The sequence below is a fragment of the Hemitrygon akajei genome, chromosome 3 (assembly GCF_048418815.1).
Source record: "Hemitrygon akajei chromosome 3, sHemAka1.3, whole genome shotgun sequence".
Classification (NCBI taxonomy): Eukaryota; Metazoa; Chordata; class Chondrichthyes; order Myliobatiformes; family Dasyatidae; genus Hemitrygon; species Hemitrygon akajei.
In genome coordinates this window covers 187,805,922-187,823,230 of record NC_133126.1, presented here as the reverse complement: position 1 = coordinate 187,823,230, position 17,309 = coordinate 187,805,922, and the positions used below count along the sequence as shown (strand labels likewise).

Below are 17,309 nucleotides of genomic sequence, written 5' to 3'. Positions count from 1 at the left end.
TCGGTCCCTTACTATTTCCGGAACATTATTTATGTCCTCCTTAGTGAAGACAGAACCAAAGTAGTTATTCAATTGGTCTGCCATGTACTTGTTCCCCATGATCAATTCACCTGTTTCTGACTGTAAGGGACCTACATTTGTCTTGACCAATCTTTTTCTTTTCACATATCTATAAAAGCTTTTACAGTCAGTTTTTATGTTCCCTGCCAGCTTTCTCTCATAATCTTTTTTCCCTTTCCTATTTAAGCCCTTTGTCCTCCTCTGCTGGTCTCTGAATTTCTCCCAGTCCTCAGGTATGCCACTTTTTTTTTTGCTAATTTATATGTTTCTTCTTTGGACTTGATACTACCCCTAATTTCCCTTGTCAGCCATGGGTGCACTACCTTCCCTGGTTTATTCTTTTGCCAAACTGGGATGAACAATTGTTGTAGTTCATCCATGCGATCTTTAAATGCTTGCCATTGCATATCCACCATCAACCCTTTAAGTATCATTTGCCAGTCTATCTTAGCTAATTCACGTCTCATACCTTTAAAGTTACCCTTCTTTAAGTTCAGAACCTTTGTTTCTGAATTAACTATGTCACTCTCCATCTTAAAGAAGAATTCCACCATGTTATGGTCACTCTTACACAAGGGGCCTCGCACGACAAGATTGCTAACTAACCCTTCCTCATTGCTCAATACCCAATCTAGAATGGCCTGCTCTCTAGTTGGTTCCTCGACATGTTGGTTCAGAAAACCATCCCGCATACATTCCAAGAAATCCTCTTCCTCAGCACCCTTACCAATTTGGTTCACCCAATCTATGTGTAGATTGAAGTCACCCATTATAACTACTGTTCCTTTATTGCACACATTTCTAATTTCCTGTTTAATGCCATTCCCAACCTCACTACTACTGTTAGGTGGCCTGTACACAACTCCCACCAGCGTTTTCTGCCCCTTAGTGTTATGCAGCTCTACCCATATCGATTCCACATCCTCCAGGCCAATGTCCTTCCTTTCTATTGCGTTAATCTCCTCTCTAACCAGCAATGCTACCCCACCTCCTTTTCTTTCCTGAATATTGAATACCCCTGGATGTTGAGCTCCCATCCTTGGTCACCCTGGAGCCATGTCTCTGTGATCCCAACTATATCATATTCATTCATAACTATCTGCACATTCAATTCATCCACCTTGTTACGAATGCTCCTCGCATTGACACACAAAGCCTTCAGGCTTGTTTTTACAACACTCTTAGCCCTTATACAATTATGTTGAAAAGTGGCTCTTTTTGCTTTTTGCCCTGGATTTGCCTGCCTGCCACTTTTACTTTTCACCTTACTACTTTTTGCTTCTACCCTCATTTTACACCCCTCTTTCTCTCTGCACTTGTTCTCATCCCCCATCTCGTGAGTTTTTTTAACAGTGGCTTTCTCTTTGCCCCTCTCCCATAAAGCTGTGACCAGTGAAGCACCTGGGCAACAGTTGTTGGATGTGCAGCCTCTCCCATCTCAGCCACTGAAGCTTGTAACTCCTCCAGAGTTGTCATAGGTCTCTTGGTGGCCTCCCCCACTAGTCCCCTTCTTGCACGGTCTCTCAGTTTTTGAGGACAGCCTGCTCTAGGCGAATTTACAAGCTGTGCCATCTTTCAATTTCTTGACTGAACTGAACTGTACTCCAAGGTGACTTGGAAATTTTCTTATATTCAACTCCTGACTTGTGCTTTTCAATAACCTTTTCACAACATTGCTTGGAGTGTTCTTTTGTCTTCATGGTGTAGTTTTTGCCAGGATACTGACTCACCAACAGCTGGACCTTCCAGAGAGGTGTATTTTTACTACAATCAATTGAAACACCGTGACTCCACACAGGTGATCTCCAATTAACTAATTATGTGACTTCTAAAACCAATTGGCTGCACCAGCGATGATCTGGTGTGTCATATTAAAATGTGTGAATACTTATGCAATCAATTATTTTTTGTTTTATATTTGTAACCGCTTTATAAAGATCTGCTGTCACTTTGACATGAAAGTATCTTTTTCTGTTGATCAATGTCAAAAGAAACCCAAATTACATCCACTGTGATTCAATGTTGTAAAACAATAAAACGTGAGAACTTCCAAGGGGGGCTGAATACCTTTTATAAGCACTGCAACTCAAATAACCACATGTTAAAACAGTGGTGTGCAGAAGAGCAGCTCTGAATGCCCAACATATTAAACCTTGATACGAATGGGCTGCAGCAGCAGAATGCCTTGAATTTACATTCATGTGCAATTATACTGTATGATTTGTATACTATTAATTTAATTCACACATAATTCACCTGTTTATGTCAGCAGTGCAGAAAGAATCTCCTGAATTGAACTTTCCTGACACTTTGGATGCTGGTGTCCAGAATTTCAGTGTGACACTTGGTGTGATTACTCACCTCTGCTTCGATCTCAGCCTGCCTCTTCTCCAGCAGCTTTGCAACCGTCATAGCTCGGTGCTTCCCACACCGTTTGCAGCTCACCGCCCACTCACACAGCAAAGTCACAACGGCCTCGTCGTTAGGTGCAATTTGCTGCGGGGTCCAGAAAGGAGGAAGGTGTTACAGAGAACTGCACGGGCAGCTGGCGATTTCCGCATGGGGAGGAGAGGACAGTGCCGGTGAAAGGGGCATGCAGGGGGAAGAGGAAAGGGGGGTATATGTGGGGGCTGATGAACAGGCATTGGGTGAAAAAGGTGGGTGTTGGGGGAGGGAAAGGAGGGCAAGAAGGGGGGAGGAAGGAGGGCGGAGAGGGGTGAGGAAGATGGGTGGAGTGTGGTGAGGAAGGCAGGCAGGGAGGGGGTGAAGGCGGGCAGGGAGGGGATGAAGGCGGGCAGGGAGGGGATGAAGGCGGGCAGGGAGGGGATGAAGGTGGGCAGGGGGGAGTCAAAATCAAGTGGAGAAGTGGGAAGTGGGCAGGGTTTAGGGAAAGCAGGTGGGGTGCAGAGGGATACGGATATGGTTGAAAAATGAAAGACCATAAGGGAGGCAGAAATAATGATGACCAGGTATAGTTATTCTTTTTACCTTAAGCACTGAGCATTACATGGCACAAGTAAGAACTAAACTTCCCAATCCTAAAACTCCATCACATGCAGTTGGACAACAGAACATCGCCACCTGCAGATTCCCCTTGAAACTATATAACATTCCAGACTCAGATATATCATTTCTCCTGATGTAAGTCCTGGAATTCCATATCCAATACCACAATGAAAGGGTTGCAGAGACTGCTGTCATTGTAGAGCTACGTTCCCTCAATGCTGTCCTGCAAAACTCACTTCAGGAAGGGAAAGTCGAGGGCCACACCAGAGGGATCAGCAGTGGAAAGGGTGAGCAGTTTCAACACATTGATGCACTCAGTTAAGAAGACACGCCAGCACTCTACTTCATTAGGGATTTGAGGAGATTTGGTATGTCACCAAAGAGTCAAGCAAATTTCTACAGATGTACCATGGAGAGAGTTCTGACTGGTTGCATCACCACCTGGTACAGAAGCTCCAATTCACAGAATGATAAAAAGCTACCGAGGGCTGTAAACCTAGCCTGCTCCTTCACGGGCACTAGCTTCCCCGCCATCGAGGACACTTTCAATAAGTGATACCTTAAGAAGGTGGATTCCATCATTAAGGACCTTAACCACCCAGGACATGCCCTCTTCTCATTGTACAATCAGAGAGGAGGCACAAGAGCCCGAAGACAAATCTTTTAGGAACAGCTTCCTCCCTTCCACCATCCAATTTCTGAACACTTTCGCATGTTCTCCTCTCCTTTGCGCTACATTTATTCTTTTATTTTATATTCATTGCAGCAACTTACGGTAATTTATGTGTTGCACCGTACTGCTGCCACAAAACAGATTTCGCAGCGTAGGTCGGTGGTAATAACCCGATTCTGATTCTCAGCAGCAGTTCTGCCACCATCGATGAATAATACCGCCTCTCCAGCAACACGCGTCCCCAGGTTACGTCAGGATTTCGCCCCACGGTAACGGGGCTGAGAACCGAGTTCCCACCCGGCAGAAGATGAATTCAGTCCCAAGCAGCTGGAAAAACTGTCCCCAGGTCTACAGAACGCTCATTAATGCAGACAGATGTACAAAAGTCCAGTACTTTAACGCGGGGAAAGCTGCAATTGCAAGGCAGTGAGCTCATCAGTTCTGCCCTGGGTGAAATAGAATGAAAACCGTCGCTGAACCGCAGTGATTACAGCAGCGTGATAGGCATGGCAGCAGAAACTAAATATAATAGTTTAATTTCATCCATTGACTATACACTTTACTGGGTACAGCAGTGTGCCTAATAAAGTGGCCACAGGAGGGGAACCGAAGGGATCTTCTGCTGCCGTAGCCCATCCACTTCAATCAGGGTCCGACGTGTTGTGCATCCAGAGATGCCTCTCTCCACACCACTGCTGCAACATGTGGCTAATTGAGTGTAACTCTCAGTTCCCTACATCACACTTCTCCTTATCCCGGTTTTTGGTCTGAACAACAACTGAACCTTTTGACCGTGTCTGCATGCTTTTATGCACCGAGTTGCTGCCACATGATTGGCTGACGAGATATTTGCACTAATGAAGAGGCATGCCTAATTAACTGGCCACTGAGCGTAAATGCAAGTAATTCAGTGAATTGGCATTAATTCGTAACAGTAACCATGAAACTAAGACATTGCTAAACAAACACAGTTAGTTCAAGTAGACACACAGATGCTGCAGAAGCTGGAATACGTAGCAACAGACAATCTGCTGGAGGAACTCAGCCAGTCGAGCAGCGTCTGTGGGAGAAAGGAGTGAGCAGCAGGGTACGTTATAGCCCTATATGGCCCTTGTGGCTAAAGGGATCAGGGGGTATGGAGAGAAAGCAGGTACAGGGTTCTGAGTTGGATGATCAGCCATGATCATACTGAATGGCGGTGCAGGCTCGAAGGGCCAAACGGCCTACTCCTGCACCTATTTTCTATGTTTCTATGTTATCAGTGCATTAGGGACGCAGAATCAAAAAGGGTAGCAAATACAATATTCAAAGTGTTCTATCTCAATGCACAGAGTATAAAAAAATACGGTGGGTGATCTTGCTGCACTTTTACAAACTGTCGGGTATGATGTGACCATCACTGAATCGTGGCTGAAGTGTGGTTGTTGTTGGGAGCTGAGTGTCCATGGTTACACAATGTACCAGAGGTAGGCAGAGGGGTTGGCATGGCTCTGCTGGTAAAGAATGGCATCAAATCACACAGGATCAGAAGATGTTGAATCCTTGTGGGTTGAGTTTAAAAACTACAAAGGTAAAAGGACCCTAATGCAACTAGATAGATAGATAGATAGATACTTTATTCATCCCCATGGGGAAATTCAACTTTTTTCCAATGTCCCATACACTTGTTGTAGCTAAACTAATTACATACAATACTTAATTCAGTAAAAAATATGATATGCATCTAAATCACTATCTCAAAAAGCATTAATAATAGCTTTTAAAAAGTTCTTAAGTCCTGGCGGTAGAATTGTAAAGCCTAATGGCATTGGGGAGTATTGACCTCTTCATCCTGTCTGAGGAGCATTGCATCGATAGTAATCTGTCGCTGAAACTGCTTCTCTGTCTCTGGATGGTGCTATGTAGAGGATGTTCAGAGTTTTCCATAATTGACCGTAGCCTACACAGCGCCCTTCGCTCAGCTACCGATGTTAAACTCTCCAGCACTTTGCCCACGACAGAGCCCGCCTTCCTTACCAGCTTATTAAGACGTGAGGCGTCCCTCTTCTTAATGCTTCCTCCCCAACATGCCACCACAAAGAAGAGGGCGCTCTCCACAACTGACCTATAGAACATCTTCAGCATCTCACTACAGACATTGAATGACACCAACCTTCTAAGGAAGACTCTGTGCCTTCCTGCACAAGGCATCTGTGTTGGCAGTCCAGTCTAGCTTCTCGTCTAACTGTACTCCCAGATACTTGTAGGTCTTAACCTGCTCCACACATTCTCCATTAATGATCACTGGCTCCATATGAGGCCTAGATCTCCTAAAGTCCACCACCATCTCCTTGGTCTTGGTGATATTGAGACGCAGGTAGTTTGAGTTGCACCATATCACAAAGTCCTGTATCAGTTTCCTATACTCCTCCTCCTGTCCATTCCTGACAAACCCCACTATGGCCGTGTCATCAGCGAACTTCTGCACATGGCAGGACTCCGAGTTATATTGGAAGTCTGATGTGTACAGGGTGAACAGGACCGGAGAGAGTACGGTTCCCTGCGGCGCTCCTGTGCTGCTGACCACCGTGTCAGACCTACAGTCTCCCAACCGCACATACTGAGGTCTATCTGTCAAGTAGTCCACTATCCAATCCACCATGTGAGAGTCTACTCCCATCTCCGTTAGCTTGTGCCTTAAGATCTTGGGCTGGATGGTGTTAAAGGCACTAGAGAAGTCAAGGAATGTAATCCTCACAGCACAACTGACCCCATCTAGGTGAGAGAGTGATTTGTGCAGCAAATACGTGATAGCATCCTCCACTCCCTGTACTATGTACAGGCCTCCAGATTACAGATTACAATGGAATATAGAAAAGGCAACATTATGATAGTCATGGGAAATTTTAACATGTAGGTAGATTGGCAAAATCAGATCAGTAATGGATCTCAAGAGAGTGAATTTTTTTAGAGCAGTTTGTCATTGAGCCTACCAGGGGATCAGCTATACTGGATTGGGTGATATGTAATGAACTGGAGCAATTAGGGAGATTAAGGAAAGTCAAAGTTTATTTTAAAGCAAAAGAGAGGGCATACAACAAAGCAAAAATTAGCAGGAAGATAGAGGCTTGGGAAGTTTTTAAAAACCTACAGTAAACAACTAAAAGAATCATTAGGACGAAAAAGTTGAAATACAAAAGGAACCTAGCAAACAATATCAAGGTAGATTACAAAAAAGCATTTTCAAAATGAGAGTGGATATAGGACCACTAGAAAATGAGGCCACACAAATAATAACAGAGGACAAGGAGATGGCAGATGAACTAAATGAGTATTTTGCATCAGCCTTCACTGTGGAAGACACTAACAGTGTCCCAGGTTTTGAAGGGTGTAAGGGAAGAGTACAGTTACTATAACAAGGCAAAAGGTGCTCAAGAAGCTGAAAGACCTAAAGGTGCCTATGTCACTTGGACCAGATGAACTGCACCCTAGGGTTGTGAAAGAGTTAACAGTAGAGATTGTGGGGGCATTAGTAATGATCTTTCAAGAATCTGGCATGGTTCCGGAGGACTGGAAAATTAGAAGCGTCACTCCACTCTTTAAGGAAAGAAGGAGGCAGCAGAAAGGAAATTATAGACCAGTTAGCCTGACCTCAGTGATTAGGAAGATGTTGGAGTCAACTGTTAAGGATGAGGTTATGGAGTACTTGGTGACACAGGACAAGATAGGACAAAGTCAGCATGGCTTCCTGAAGAGAAAATCTTGCCTGACAAACCTGTTGGAATTCTTTGAGGAGATTACAAGTGGGTAGATAAAGTGGATGCAGTGGATGCTGCATCTTTGGATTCTCAGAAGGCCTTTGACAAGGTGCCACACATGACGCTGCTTACCAAGATAAGAACCCATGGTATTACAGGAAAGTTACTGGCATGGTTAGACCATCGGCTGATTGGTAGGAGGCAGTGAGTGGAAATAAAAGGATCTTTTTCTGGTTGACTGCCAGTGACTAGTGGTGTTCCGCTGGGGTCGGTGTTGCGACTGCTTCTTTTTATGCTGTATATCAATGACTTAGATGATGGAATAGGTAGTTTTGTTGGCAAGTTTGCAGATGACACAAAGATTGGTGGAGGGACAGGTAGTGTTGAAGAAACAGGAAGGCTGCTGAAGGACTTTGACAGATTAGGAGAATGGGCAAGAAAGTGGCAAATGAAATACAATGTTGGAAAATGTATGGTCATGCACTTTGGTAGTAGAAATAAATGTGCAGACTATTTTGTAAGTGGAGAGAAAATCCAAAAATCTGAGATACAAAGGGACTTGGGAGTCCTTGTGCAGAACACCCTAAAAGTTACCTTGCAGGCTAAGTCGGTGGCGAGGAAGGCAAATGCAATGTTAGCATTCATTTCAAGAGGTCTAGAATACAAGAGCAAGGATGTGATGCTGAGGCTTTATAAGGCACTGGTGAGGCCTCACCTTGAGTATTGTGAACAGTTTTGGGCTCCTTATCTGAAAAAAGATGTGCTGGCATTGGAGAGGTTTCAGAGGAGATTCACAAGGCTGATTCTGGGAATGAAAGGGTTATCATATGAGGAATGTTTGATGGCTCTGGGTCTGTACTCACTGGAATTCAGAAGGATGAGGAAGATTCTCAATGAAACTTTTCAAATATCGAAAGGATTAGACAGAGTAGATGGGGAAAGGACCTTTCCCATGATGGAGGAGTCTAGGACAAGAGGGCACAGCCTCAGGTTAGGGGGCATCCATTTAAAACAGAGATGTGGAGAAATTTCTTTAGCCAGAGGGTGGTGAATTTATAGAATTTGTTACCACAGGCAGCTGTGGAGGCCAGGTCGTTGGGTGAATTTAAAGCAGAGATTGATAGGTTCTTGACTGGACACGGTATCAGAGTTTACAGGGAGAAGACCGGGGAGAAGGTCTGAGGAGGGGAAAAAAGGATCAGCCACTATTTAATGGCAGAACAGACTCGATGGGCAAATGGCCTAATTCTACACCTATGCCTTATGGTGCTAGTGATGTTTTGGTTTGAACCTTTAATCAGGTCTCCTGGTTCTAACCTGAATCATCAACAATTTAAATTCACTCCGCCCCACAGATGCTGCTCAACCCACCATAGATTGTGTTTGGTTATAAACTCCTTAAGCCAATAAATGTTGAACTGCTCAAACAACCTGTGGACTCCCTTTCAAAGACTCCTCATCACATGATCTCGATATTTATTGCTTATTTATTTATTATTATTATTTGTTTCTTTTAGTATTTGCACAATCTGTTGTCTTTTGCACACTGGTTGAACACCAAAGTTGGATGGTTTTCCACTGATTCTGTTACAACTATTACTCTATAAATTTATTGAGAATGCCCATAAGAAAATGAATCTCAAGAGTTGTAAATGGTGACATGTATGTACTTTGAACATAAATTTACTCTGAACATAGAACCAGAATTAGGTTGGCCTATAGAATCTGTTCCAACATTTTATCATGGCGGCACACACAAAACGCTGGTGGAATCCAGCCGGCTAGATTTTTCAGGACAAGGCCCTTCATCGGGACTGTGATGAAGGGTCTCGCCTGTTCACTCGTTTCCACAGACGCCGCCTGGCCTGCTGAGTTCCTCCAGCATTTCACTTGTGATGCTCGGATTTCCAGCGACTGCAGATTTGCTCATCCTCTATCATGCTAATTTATTTTCACTCTCAACCCACTCCCCTTCATTCACCCCGTAAACTTCGACGCCCTTACCAAAAAAAAGAATTTATCAACCTCCTTTTTAAATAAGCCCAATGACTTGGCCTCGCCAGCCCTCTGTGGCAATGAATTCCACAGACTCACCAGCCTCTGGCTAAAGAAATGCCACCGAAAGAAGGGACATCCTTAGATTCTGAAGTTGTACCCTCTGGACCTAGACTCCCCCCACTCTAAGAAACATCCTCCGCACATCCACTCTAGCTAGGCTTTTTAATATTCAGTATGTTTCAATCAGATCTCCCTTTATTCTTCTAAAGTCCAGCAAGAACGCGCCATCAAGCACTCATATGTTAACCCTTTCATTCCCGGGATCCTTCCCATGAAACTCCTCTGGACCCTCTCCAATACCAGCACAATCTTTCTAAGACAAGGGGCCCAAACTCTTCACAATACTCCAAACATGTTTTAATCAGTGCCTTCTAAAGCCTCAGCTTGACATCTTTAACAATCAATTCAACAATAACCTACATGGAAGGAAATATGCCATTCTGTTTTTGAGTTGGATGTAATTTATTATTGCCACATGTACTGAGATGCAGTGAAAAGCTGCATCTGTTACTCAGTCTACGGTAGTTGGGACCCCAGAACCCACCAAAGTGATTAATTCTGCACATCATTAATGAAGATGGAGGGGGAGGGCTTAACTGGGATGCTAATTGTAGTTCACCAGTTGTCTGCGATAAAGCTAATGTTCAGTGAACTATAGTTGAGAGCACATTGTCACCCAGTTGTGGGCTGCTTGAGCACTGCGGTGTGAAAAGGTAACAATAAATTATTTGCAACAACGTCTTTTCACTTTCACTTTCGCAGCTCCACGCACCACGCCCACTGTGGAGGCTTCAGCTCCCTCCCCATTTGTGATTCGCTGTGCCCAGCTCCTACCTTCTGCCAACTTTCACTGCCTATTTGCGTTTAGTCTTGAAAACTAACGAACCTTTATTTAAGCAACATGCACAAAATGCTGTGGGAGCACGGCAAGCCAGCTGAGGTACAGCACAGAATGGGTCCTTCCGGCCCTTCGCATTTCCCCAGTTTAATCTGAGCCCAACCACAATGACAACTTACAACAACCTACCAACCGTACATCTTTGGGCTGTGGGAGGAAACTTAAGCACCCAGGGTGTATTGAAGGATGAACAGTTCTGATGGACAATGGGGTGCAGAGTTGCCCATATCCACCCCCCCCCCCCCCAGGAGAATCACAAACCATTACTGTTGCTATGCTGCTCATGAGAGAGAGATGAAAAGAAAACATGCAAGAACATCTGCTACAGATAAGAGAGGGGAGAGAGACTTGTTGATTTACCGTATTATGACTTCCGCGAGGGTTATTTATCTTATACCATTCTGTTCATTAACATTCCTCAGTGGACAGCCGGAGTGGGCTGGTTTGATGGACACAGTCATTCAAAATTGATTGATAGCTGAGACCCCGTGAGTAGGGATAAAAGTGAGGTCTGGAGAGACACCCTTCAGACACACCAGGAGACACACTAGTGGACACTGATTGAGTGTTGGAACCCACGGGAAGATGTGGGGCATCGGAGACCGAACAAAGAGATCGGTCAGTAAAACTCACAGTGTTATAGCAGGGCCGGTGGGGACTTGTGTGTGTGTCCACTCACGCCAGAGTGATGAGTCCACCACAGAAGAACGGTCTAGCTGAAGGACAGAGGGGTCATAACTGAATGGCCACAACGACACGACGGATCAAGAACACAAAGGAAGGTTTGACTGACTGTAGCTGTTACTTCTCGCTCGCTCTCTCTCACTCTCTCTCTCCAACGATTACAACACAACAACCAATATCTACCTCAGCACGCATGAACTGAACTGAACTTTATAATTTTCTATGACAATTCATTTACCCCTAGACATCGATAGAGCTTGTTTATTATTGCTTATTATTATTCCTACACTTTTAGGTTTATTATTGCTAAATCGATGCTAAATATTTGCATTATTGGTATTGATCTGCTTATTTTACTAATAAACACTTTTGAATATAGTACCACCAGACTCCAACGGATTCTTCTTTCTCTGCTGGTCAGACACCCAGTTACGGGGTACGTAACAAGGGAAAACCCACGCAGTCACGGGGAGAACATCCTCACAGGCAGCACCGGGAATTGAACACAGCTCACCTACGCTGTAAAGTGTCGTGCTAACCACCATGCTACCATGTCACCAAAGTTACGGTACTTCAAGTTCAAGTTTACTGTCATTCATTTATACCACCAAACGAAACAGCATTCCTCCACATCAAGGTACACAATACAGTACATATAACTCACATATAACACAGTAGAGCTAATAGGATTTGATGCTTCAATCCCTATGATAAGTCGGCACTCTCGATGTTGGTAGTGGGCTTGGAGTAGTGACAAGGAGGATAGGTACCTCATCGGGGTCATCAGGTGGGCATCTTCCTTCTTTGCTGTTTTGTGGACAAGCCCACGACACCTCCAGAGGGCTCAACGGTGCTACCTGGCATCCCAGATACACCCCCTCAGTTCCGTACCCTCCTGTCTTCATCTTGCAGCCCAGTTGTTGTCTTTCCTTTTAATACAAGTCCAATTACTGCTTTCTTCTGCTGCATTTGACAAGAACTTGATTGCTTGTTGGAGTGAATAACCCCTCACCCCCATCTTCTTCAATAGACCGGACGTAGATATAGCCACGAATCCCTTGCGTCCCACTTCTACAGGGAAAATCTTGATCTTCTAGCCGTTCTGGGCAGCTTCAGTTGCCAGTTCAGAGTACCTGGTCTTTTTCTTCTCATAAGCTTCTTCAACACTATCTTCCCATGGTATTGTCAATTCCACAATATATGCCAGCTTTGCTGTTGTGGACCACGGGACCATGTCTGGCCGGAGTGTTGTAGCCGCAGTGTCTGGGGGAAACACAAGCTTTTTTCCAAGTCCATTTTCCAATCCCGAGCAACCTGCAGAATGCTTACCTCTTTTGATGTTAAATGGTGCTCTGGAGGTTGGTCCGCTGGTACAAATCATGTGATGTGAACATTTTCTTGCCGATGTTTGTGGGAGAACATTTGTGGTGATTTGCCTCTGTTCCAAGATTGATGCCAGCTGTCTGAGAACTTGGTTATGTTGCCAAGTGTACTGCCCCTGGCTGAGGCTCGTGGTGCATCCTGTTAAAATGTGCCTTAGTGATCCAGGGGCTTGACAAAGAGAGCAAGTGGGGCTTCTCCCCACAACTGATTCAGGTTCTGGGGTGTGGGTGGGAGGTCATAAGTAGCTCTGATGACAAAACTTGGCCGAGATCCCTCCATCTCGCAGATCTCACGCCAGCTGAGTTTCCTCTTTTCCAGGCTCTCCCAATTAGTCCATTGGCCCTGCTTGGCCATTGAGATGGCCCTGGCGTGTCGCTCTGCCTCCTCCTGTCTCCTCACCTCCTCCACCACGAGCCGTCTCTTCTGCACTGATGTTGCCTTGTGCCATTGAGGAGCCTTTGGGACGAGCCCAAGCCTGGCTCTCCCAAGTTGGACCTAGCCTGAAGTGAAGAGCAGACTTAGCACTCTGAACAGCTTCAGATGGGGTCCACTTCCTTCCGTTTGCCACACGGGGGGCCGCTGTTCGAATAACAGTATCTTCAGATTCAGTGAGGGTCGTGACCAACCTTGCTTTGGTGCATTTAAATTCTTCCACAAGATTTGCAATTGGTAATTCGAGTTTGCCGTTCCCGTACAGTCCAACAGGACTTAAGCACCGTGGAAGGCCAAGCCACTGTTTCACATGTGTGCTGATCACTCTTGTGAGCTTTTCCACCTTGTTGCTGGGGATTTCATACACTGTTAAAGGCCACGTGAGTCTTGGGAGTATGCCGAACTGGAAGCACCACAGCTTGAGTTTTCCTGGCAGCAAGGTCTTGTTGATGCGAGCTATGTACGTGATGGTATCCTTTTTGAGTTGTTTAAACTGCTCGGTGTCCTTGAGCTTAGCATCATACCATCGGCCCAAGCTCTTCACTGGCATTTCTGACACAGTTGGAACAGGTGTTCCATCAATATGAAATCTTTGATCCGTGACTTGACCTTTGACATTGGAGATGCTTCTGCACTTGCTGGGCTTGATCTTCATCCTCGCCCATGTGATGTTTTGATGAAGCTTTTCCAGAAGTCTCTTGGTGCAGGGGACAGTTGTCGTCAGTATTGTTATATCGTCCATATAGGCTCATATCGGTGGCAACCTTTGACCAAACTGTAGCCATTTTCCTCCCGCAACCCATTTTGAGGCTCTGATAATGAGCTCCATTGCCATAGTGAAGGCCAATGGGGAGATGGTGCACCCCACCATGATGCCTACTTCCAGTGGTTGCCAAGCTGTGGTGAAGTCTGATGTTGTGAGACAAACTTGCAGATACTGGAAGTAGTGTTTTACCAGATTTGTTATTGTTGCAGGCACCTGAAAGAGTCCAAAAGCAGTCCACAGTAGGGAATGAGGAACTGATCCATAGGCGTTGGCCAGGTTGAGGAACAAGACATGCAGATCCCTTCCTTCTTTCTTTGCCATCTCGATTTGATGCCACGTGATGCTGGTATGTTCAAGGCATCCCGAGAAGCCTGCTATTCCAGCCTTTTGGATTGACGTGTCAATGAAATGGTTTTGTTTCAGATACTTTGTGAGTCTTTGCACCAACACGCTGAAAAAGACCTTGCCTCCTATGTTCAGAAGGTTTATTTGGCGAAACTGTTCAATGGTGGACGAATTCTTTTCTTTGGGGATCAGAACTCCTCTTGTTCTTCTCCAGGCTTTGGGGATCACTTGCTTTTCCCATGCAACCCTCATGTTTCTCCAGAGAAATTTCAGAACATCCAGGGCGTACTTGTAGACACAATATGGAACACCGTTAGGGCCTGGCGCTGATGCCAATCTTGCCTTCTTCACTGCCTCTTTCACCTCACTCAGCTTGGGAGGGCTGATGTTAAAATGATGTTGTGAGGGTGAGATTGGTGGAATGTCAGCTGGGACAAGTATCGGTTCATCCTTTAGCTCATCAGTGTGGATGGTTCTGAGATGTCTTTCAACCTCTTCTTCTGATACTTTCAAGGATCCACTTTTTTGTGAAAATGCCTTTCACATATTTAAAGGGATCTTTGTAGAAGTCTATTCTTGCTTTTTCCTTCTTTTTGCATAGTTTCCTTAAATTATTTGCTCTACGCAGCTTCGAGAGCCTCTGTTTTAGGTCCTCTTGAAGGAGGTTGATGCCCTCCCTTTCTTCTGCTGTTGCTTTTTTCCCACAACTTCCTCAGGCCTCTTCTTTAACAAGTTGTTGGATTTTCTGGCGAAGACAGGATTTGGGGGGAGGAGGCATATCTTTCCTGCTGACTTGTTCCTTCACTCTAAATTTCTCCTTTCCGTAGTAAATCAGGTCGCTTATCTTCTCCAACTTCTTTTCTGCTGATCCCCTGATGCCACTTAAGATCAGGCTCACATCTGCATTGATGGCTTCCCACTCCTTGCTGTTAAACTTTGGCCATTTCATCAACAGCTTACATCCTTGCATGTTCTCCACCTTACGATGTGCCCGGCCGTGTCTTGGACTACTGCTTGTGCCTGAAACTTCTTCCACATCCTGTAGGGTGCTGACACTCTGCGGACTGTGGGTTTCTTCCTGCCGCTGAGTTTCATCCGACTGATTTGACCTTCCTCTGAACAGAACCTGGTCAATGCGGGGCCCTGGGTTGGAGATTTTCAAGCATTTCTTCCGTCCTTGATGAATTTTAAGACCACGAGTTGATGTTACTTTAGTCCAGCCACACCTACAGGTCTAAAGAACATGTCCAGCTGCTGGTTTCTCAAAAGTATCGCCACTTCCTTGTTTCATTGTGGGGTAGGTGCAGCACTTGTTCTACTTGCAAGGATAAGTGCCAGGAGGGAGATCAGTGGGGAAGGACGAATGGACAAGGGATCCTTGTGGAAAGCAGAAAGTGGGGACACTCAACTGTGTCTGGTGCTCCCATATATCAGTAAGACTCGACATAGATTGGGAAACCACTTCATCGAGCACCTACACCACGTCTACCAGAAGAAGTGGGATATCCCAGTATCCACCCATTTTAATTGCACTTCCCATTCCCATTCTAATATGTCAATCCATGGCCTCCTCTACTGCCACAATGAGGCCACACTCAGGTTGAAGGAACAACACCTTATATTCCATCTGGGTAGTTGCCAACCTGATGGCATGAATATCATTTTTCGAACTTCTGGTAATGCAACACCCCCGCACTTTCACCATACCCCATCCCCTTTTCTCGCTCTCACCTCATCTCCCTGCCTGCCCGTCACCTCCCTCTGGAGCCCCTTCCCCCTTTTTCTTTCTTTCATGGCCTTCTGTCCTCTCCTATTAGATTGCCCCCTCTCCAACCCTGTATCTCTCTCACCAATCAACTTCCCAGCTCTTTACTTCACCCCTCCCCCTCCCAGTTTCACCCATCACCTTGTGTTTCTCCTTCCACTCCATCCCACCCACCACCCCCCCCCCCCACCTTTCAAATCTATTCCTCATCTTTTTATCTCCAGTCTAGCTGAAAGGTCTTGGCCCGAAACATCAGCTGTACTCTTCTCCCTAGCTGCTGCCTGGCCTGCTGAGTTTGTGTGTCTAACATTAAATGATACACGACGCAAAGTTGTAGGATGTATCTAGCAGGTCAGATCATGCTAATGCAGAAACAAAAAAACTGAGCCAACATCACAGATGAACAAATCACAGAAGAAAAGCAGAATCATGGAGTTATCCAACACAAAACCAGGTCTCTCATCCCAACTCATCCGTGTCAACCAAGTTGTCAACCTGAGTCCCATTTTCCTTTATTTGGCCAATAGCCATCTAAATCCTTCCCAACCACGTGCATGTCTAAATGTCTATTAACATTCTAACTTTACAACTTTTTGAGTAGGTCACGTGGTCAGAACAGGCTGAAGGGCCTGTAATGTGCTGTAGATTTTCTACGTTCTATGTTCCTCTGGCAGTTCATTCCAGGAGGAGAAGAGGTAAAGGCCAGTTGTGGCCATGCAATGCTGTCGCCAGGGTACTGGGGGGGGTTGACACTTGCACGCAACCCACAACAACCCCTCCTGATTTGGTTTCATGCATTTCACTGTATGTTTATACGTATATCTGACAAATAAAGCTAATTTTTAAATTGTTAAATCAATTACTCTACACCAGGGGTGTCAAACTCATTTTAGGTCGGGGGCCGGATTGAGCAAAATGCAGCTTCATGCGGGCCGGATCAGTCGGACGCGTGCGAACGCAGCTTTCGTTGCCTCCGTTTTTTCAGCCTGCTCTCATGTGTCTCAGTCTCTGCTATAACTACAAAGTGTTTCACTTTACAAATTCCGTTTCTTATGAAGAAGACTGCCGAATAAACACTAAAAACCCTGAAAACCTGGTACCTGAATAAACTCAGCATTAGCCATATCATACGCCATAGGCGCTTCGATTACTGGGGCCAGCTTTAATAGTAATTAGCTATTATCTCGCGGGCCAAAGATAATTCCACCGCGGGCCGGATTTGGCCCACGGGCCTTGAGTTTGACATACCGTATATGCTCTACACTAAATCATACGTATCTGACAGACTACAAAAGTTTTGTTGATGGTCCAAAAAGGCCACAGAATGAATTACCTTCATTTAGTGCAGCAGAGTGTACTATCTACAAGGTGCACTGCAACAACACACCGAAGTTCCTAAGGCAGCACCTTCCAGACCCGCGACCACTACCATCTAGAAGGACGAGAGCAGCAGACACCTGGGAAATCCCCCTCCCAGTCACTCACCATCCTGACTTGGAAAC

The 17,309-nt window shown here is 45.3% G+C and overlaps 1 protein-coding gene across 3 annotated transcripts in view; it reads right to left on the bottom strand.

Annotated features, from left to right (window-relative positions):
* The window catches only part of LOC140725744 (mediator of RNA polymerase II transcription subunit 12-like protein), a 676,368-nt gene that overhangs the window by 491,881 nt on the left and 167,178 nt on the right, over nucleotides 1-17,309 (bottom strand). For all 3 annotated transcript variants that reach the window (XM_073041599.1, XM_073041601.1, XM_073041600.1), the window contains exon 12: nucleotides 2,422-2,556. In XM_073041599.1, the coding sequence (XP_072897700.1) occupies nucleotides 2,422-2,556 (135 nt within the window). The remainder of the gene's footprint in view (nucleotides 1-2,421; nucleotides 2,557-17,309) is intronic.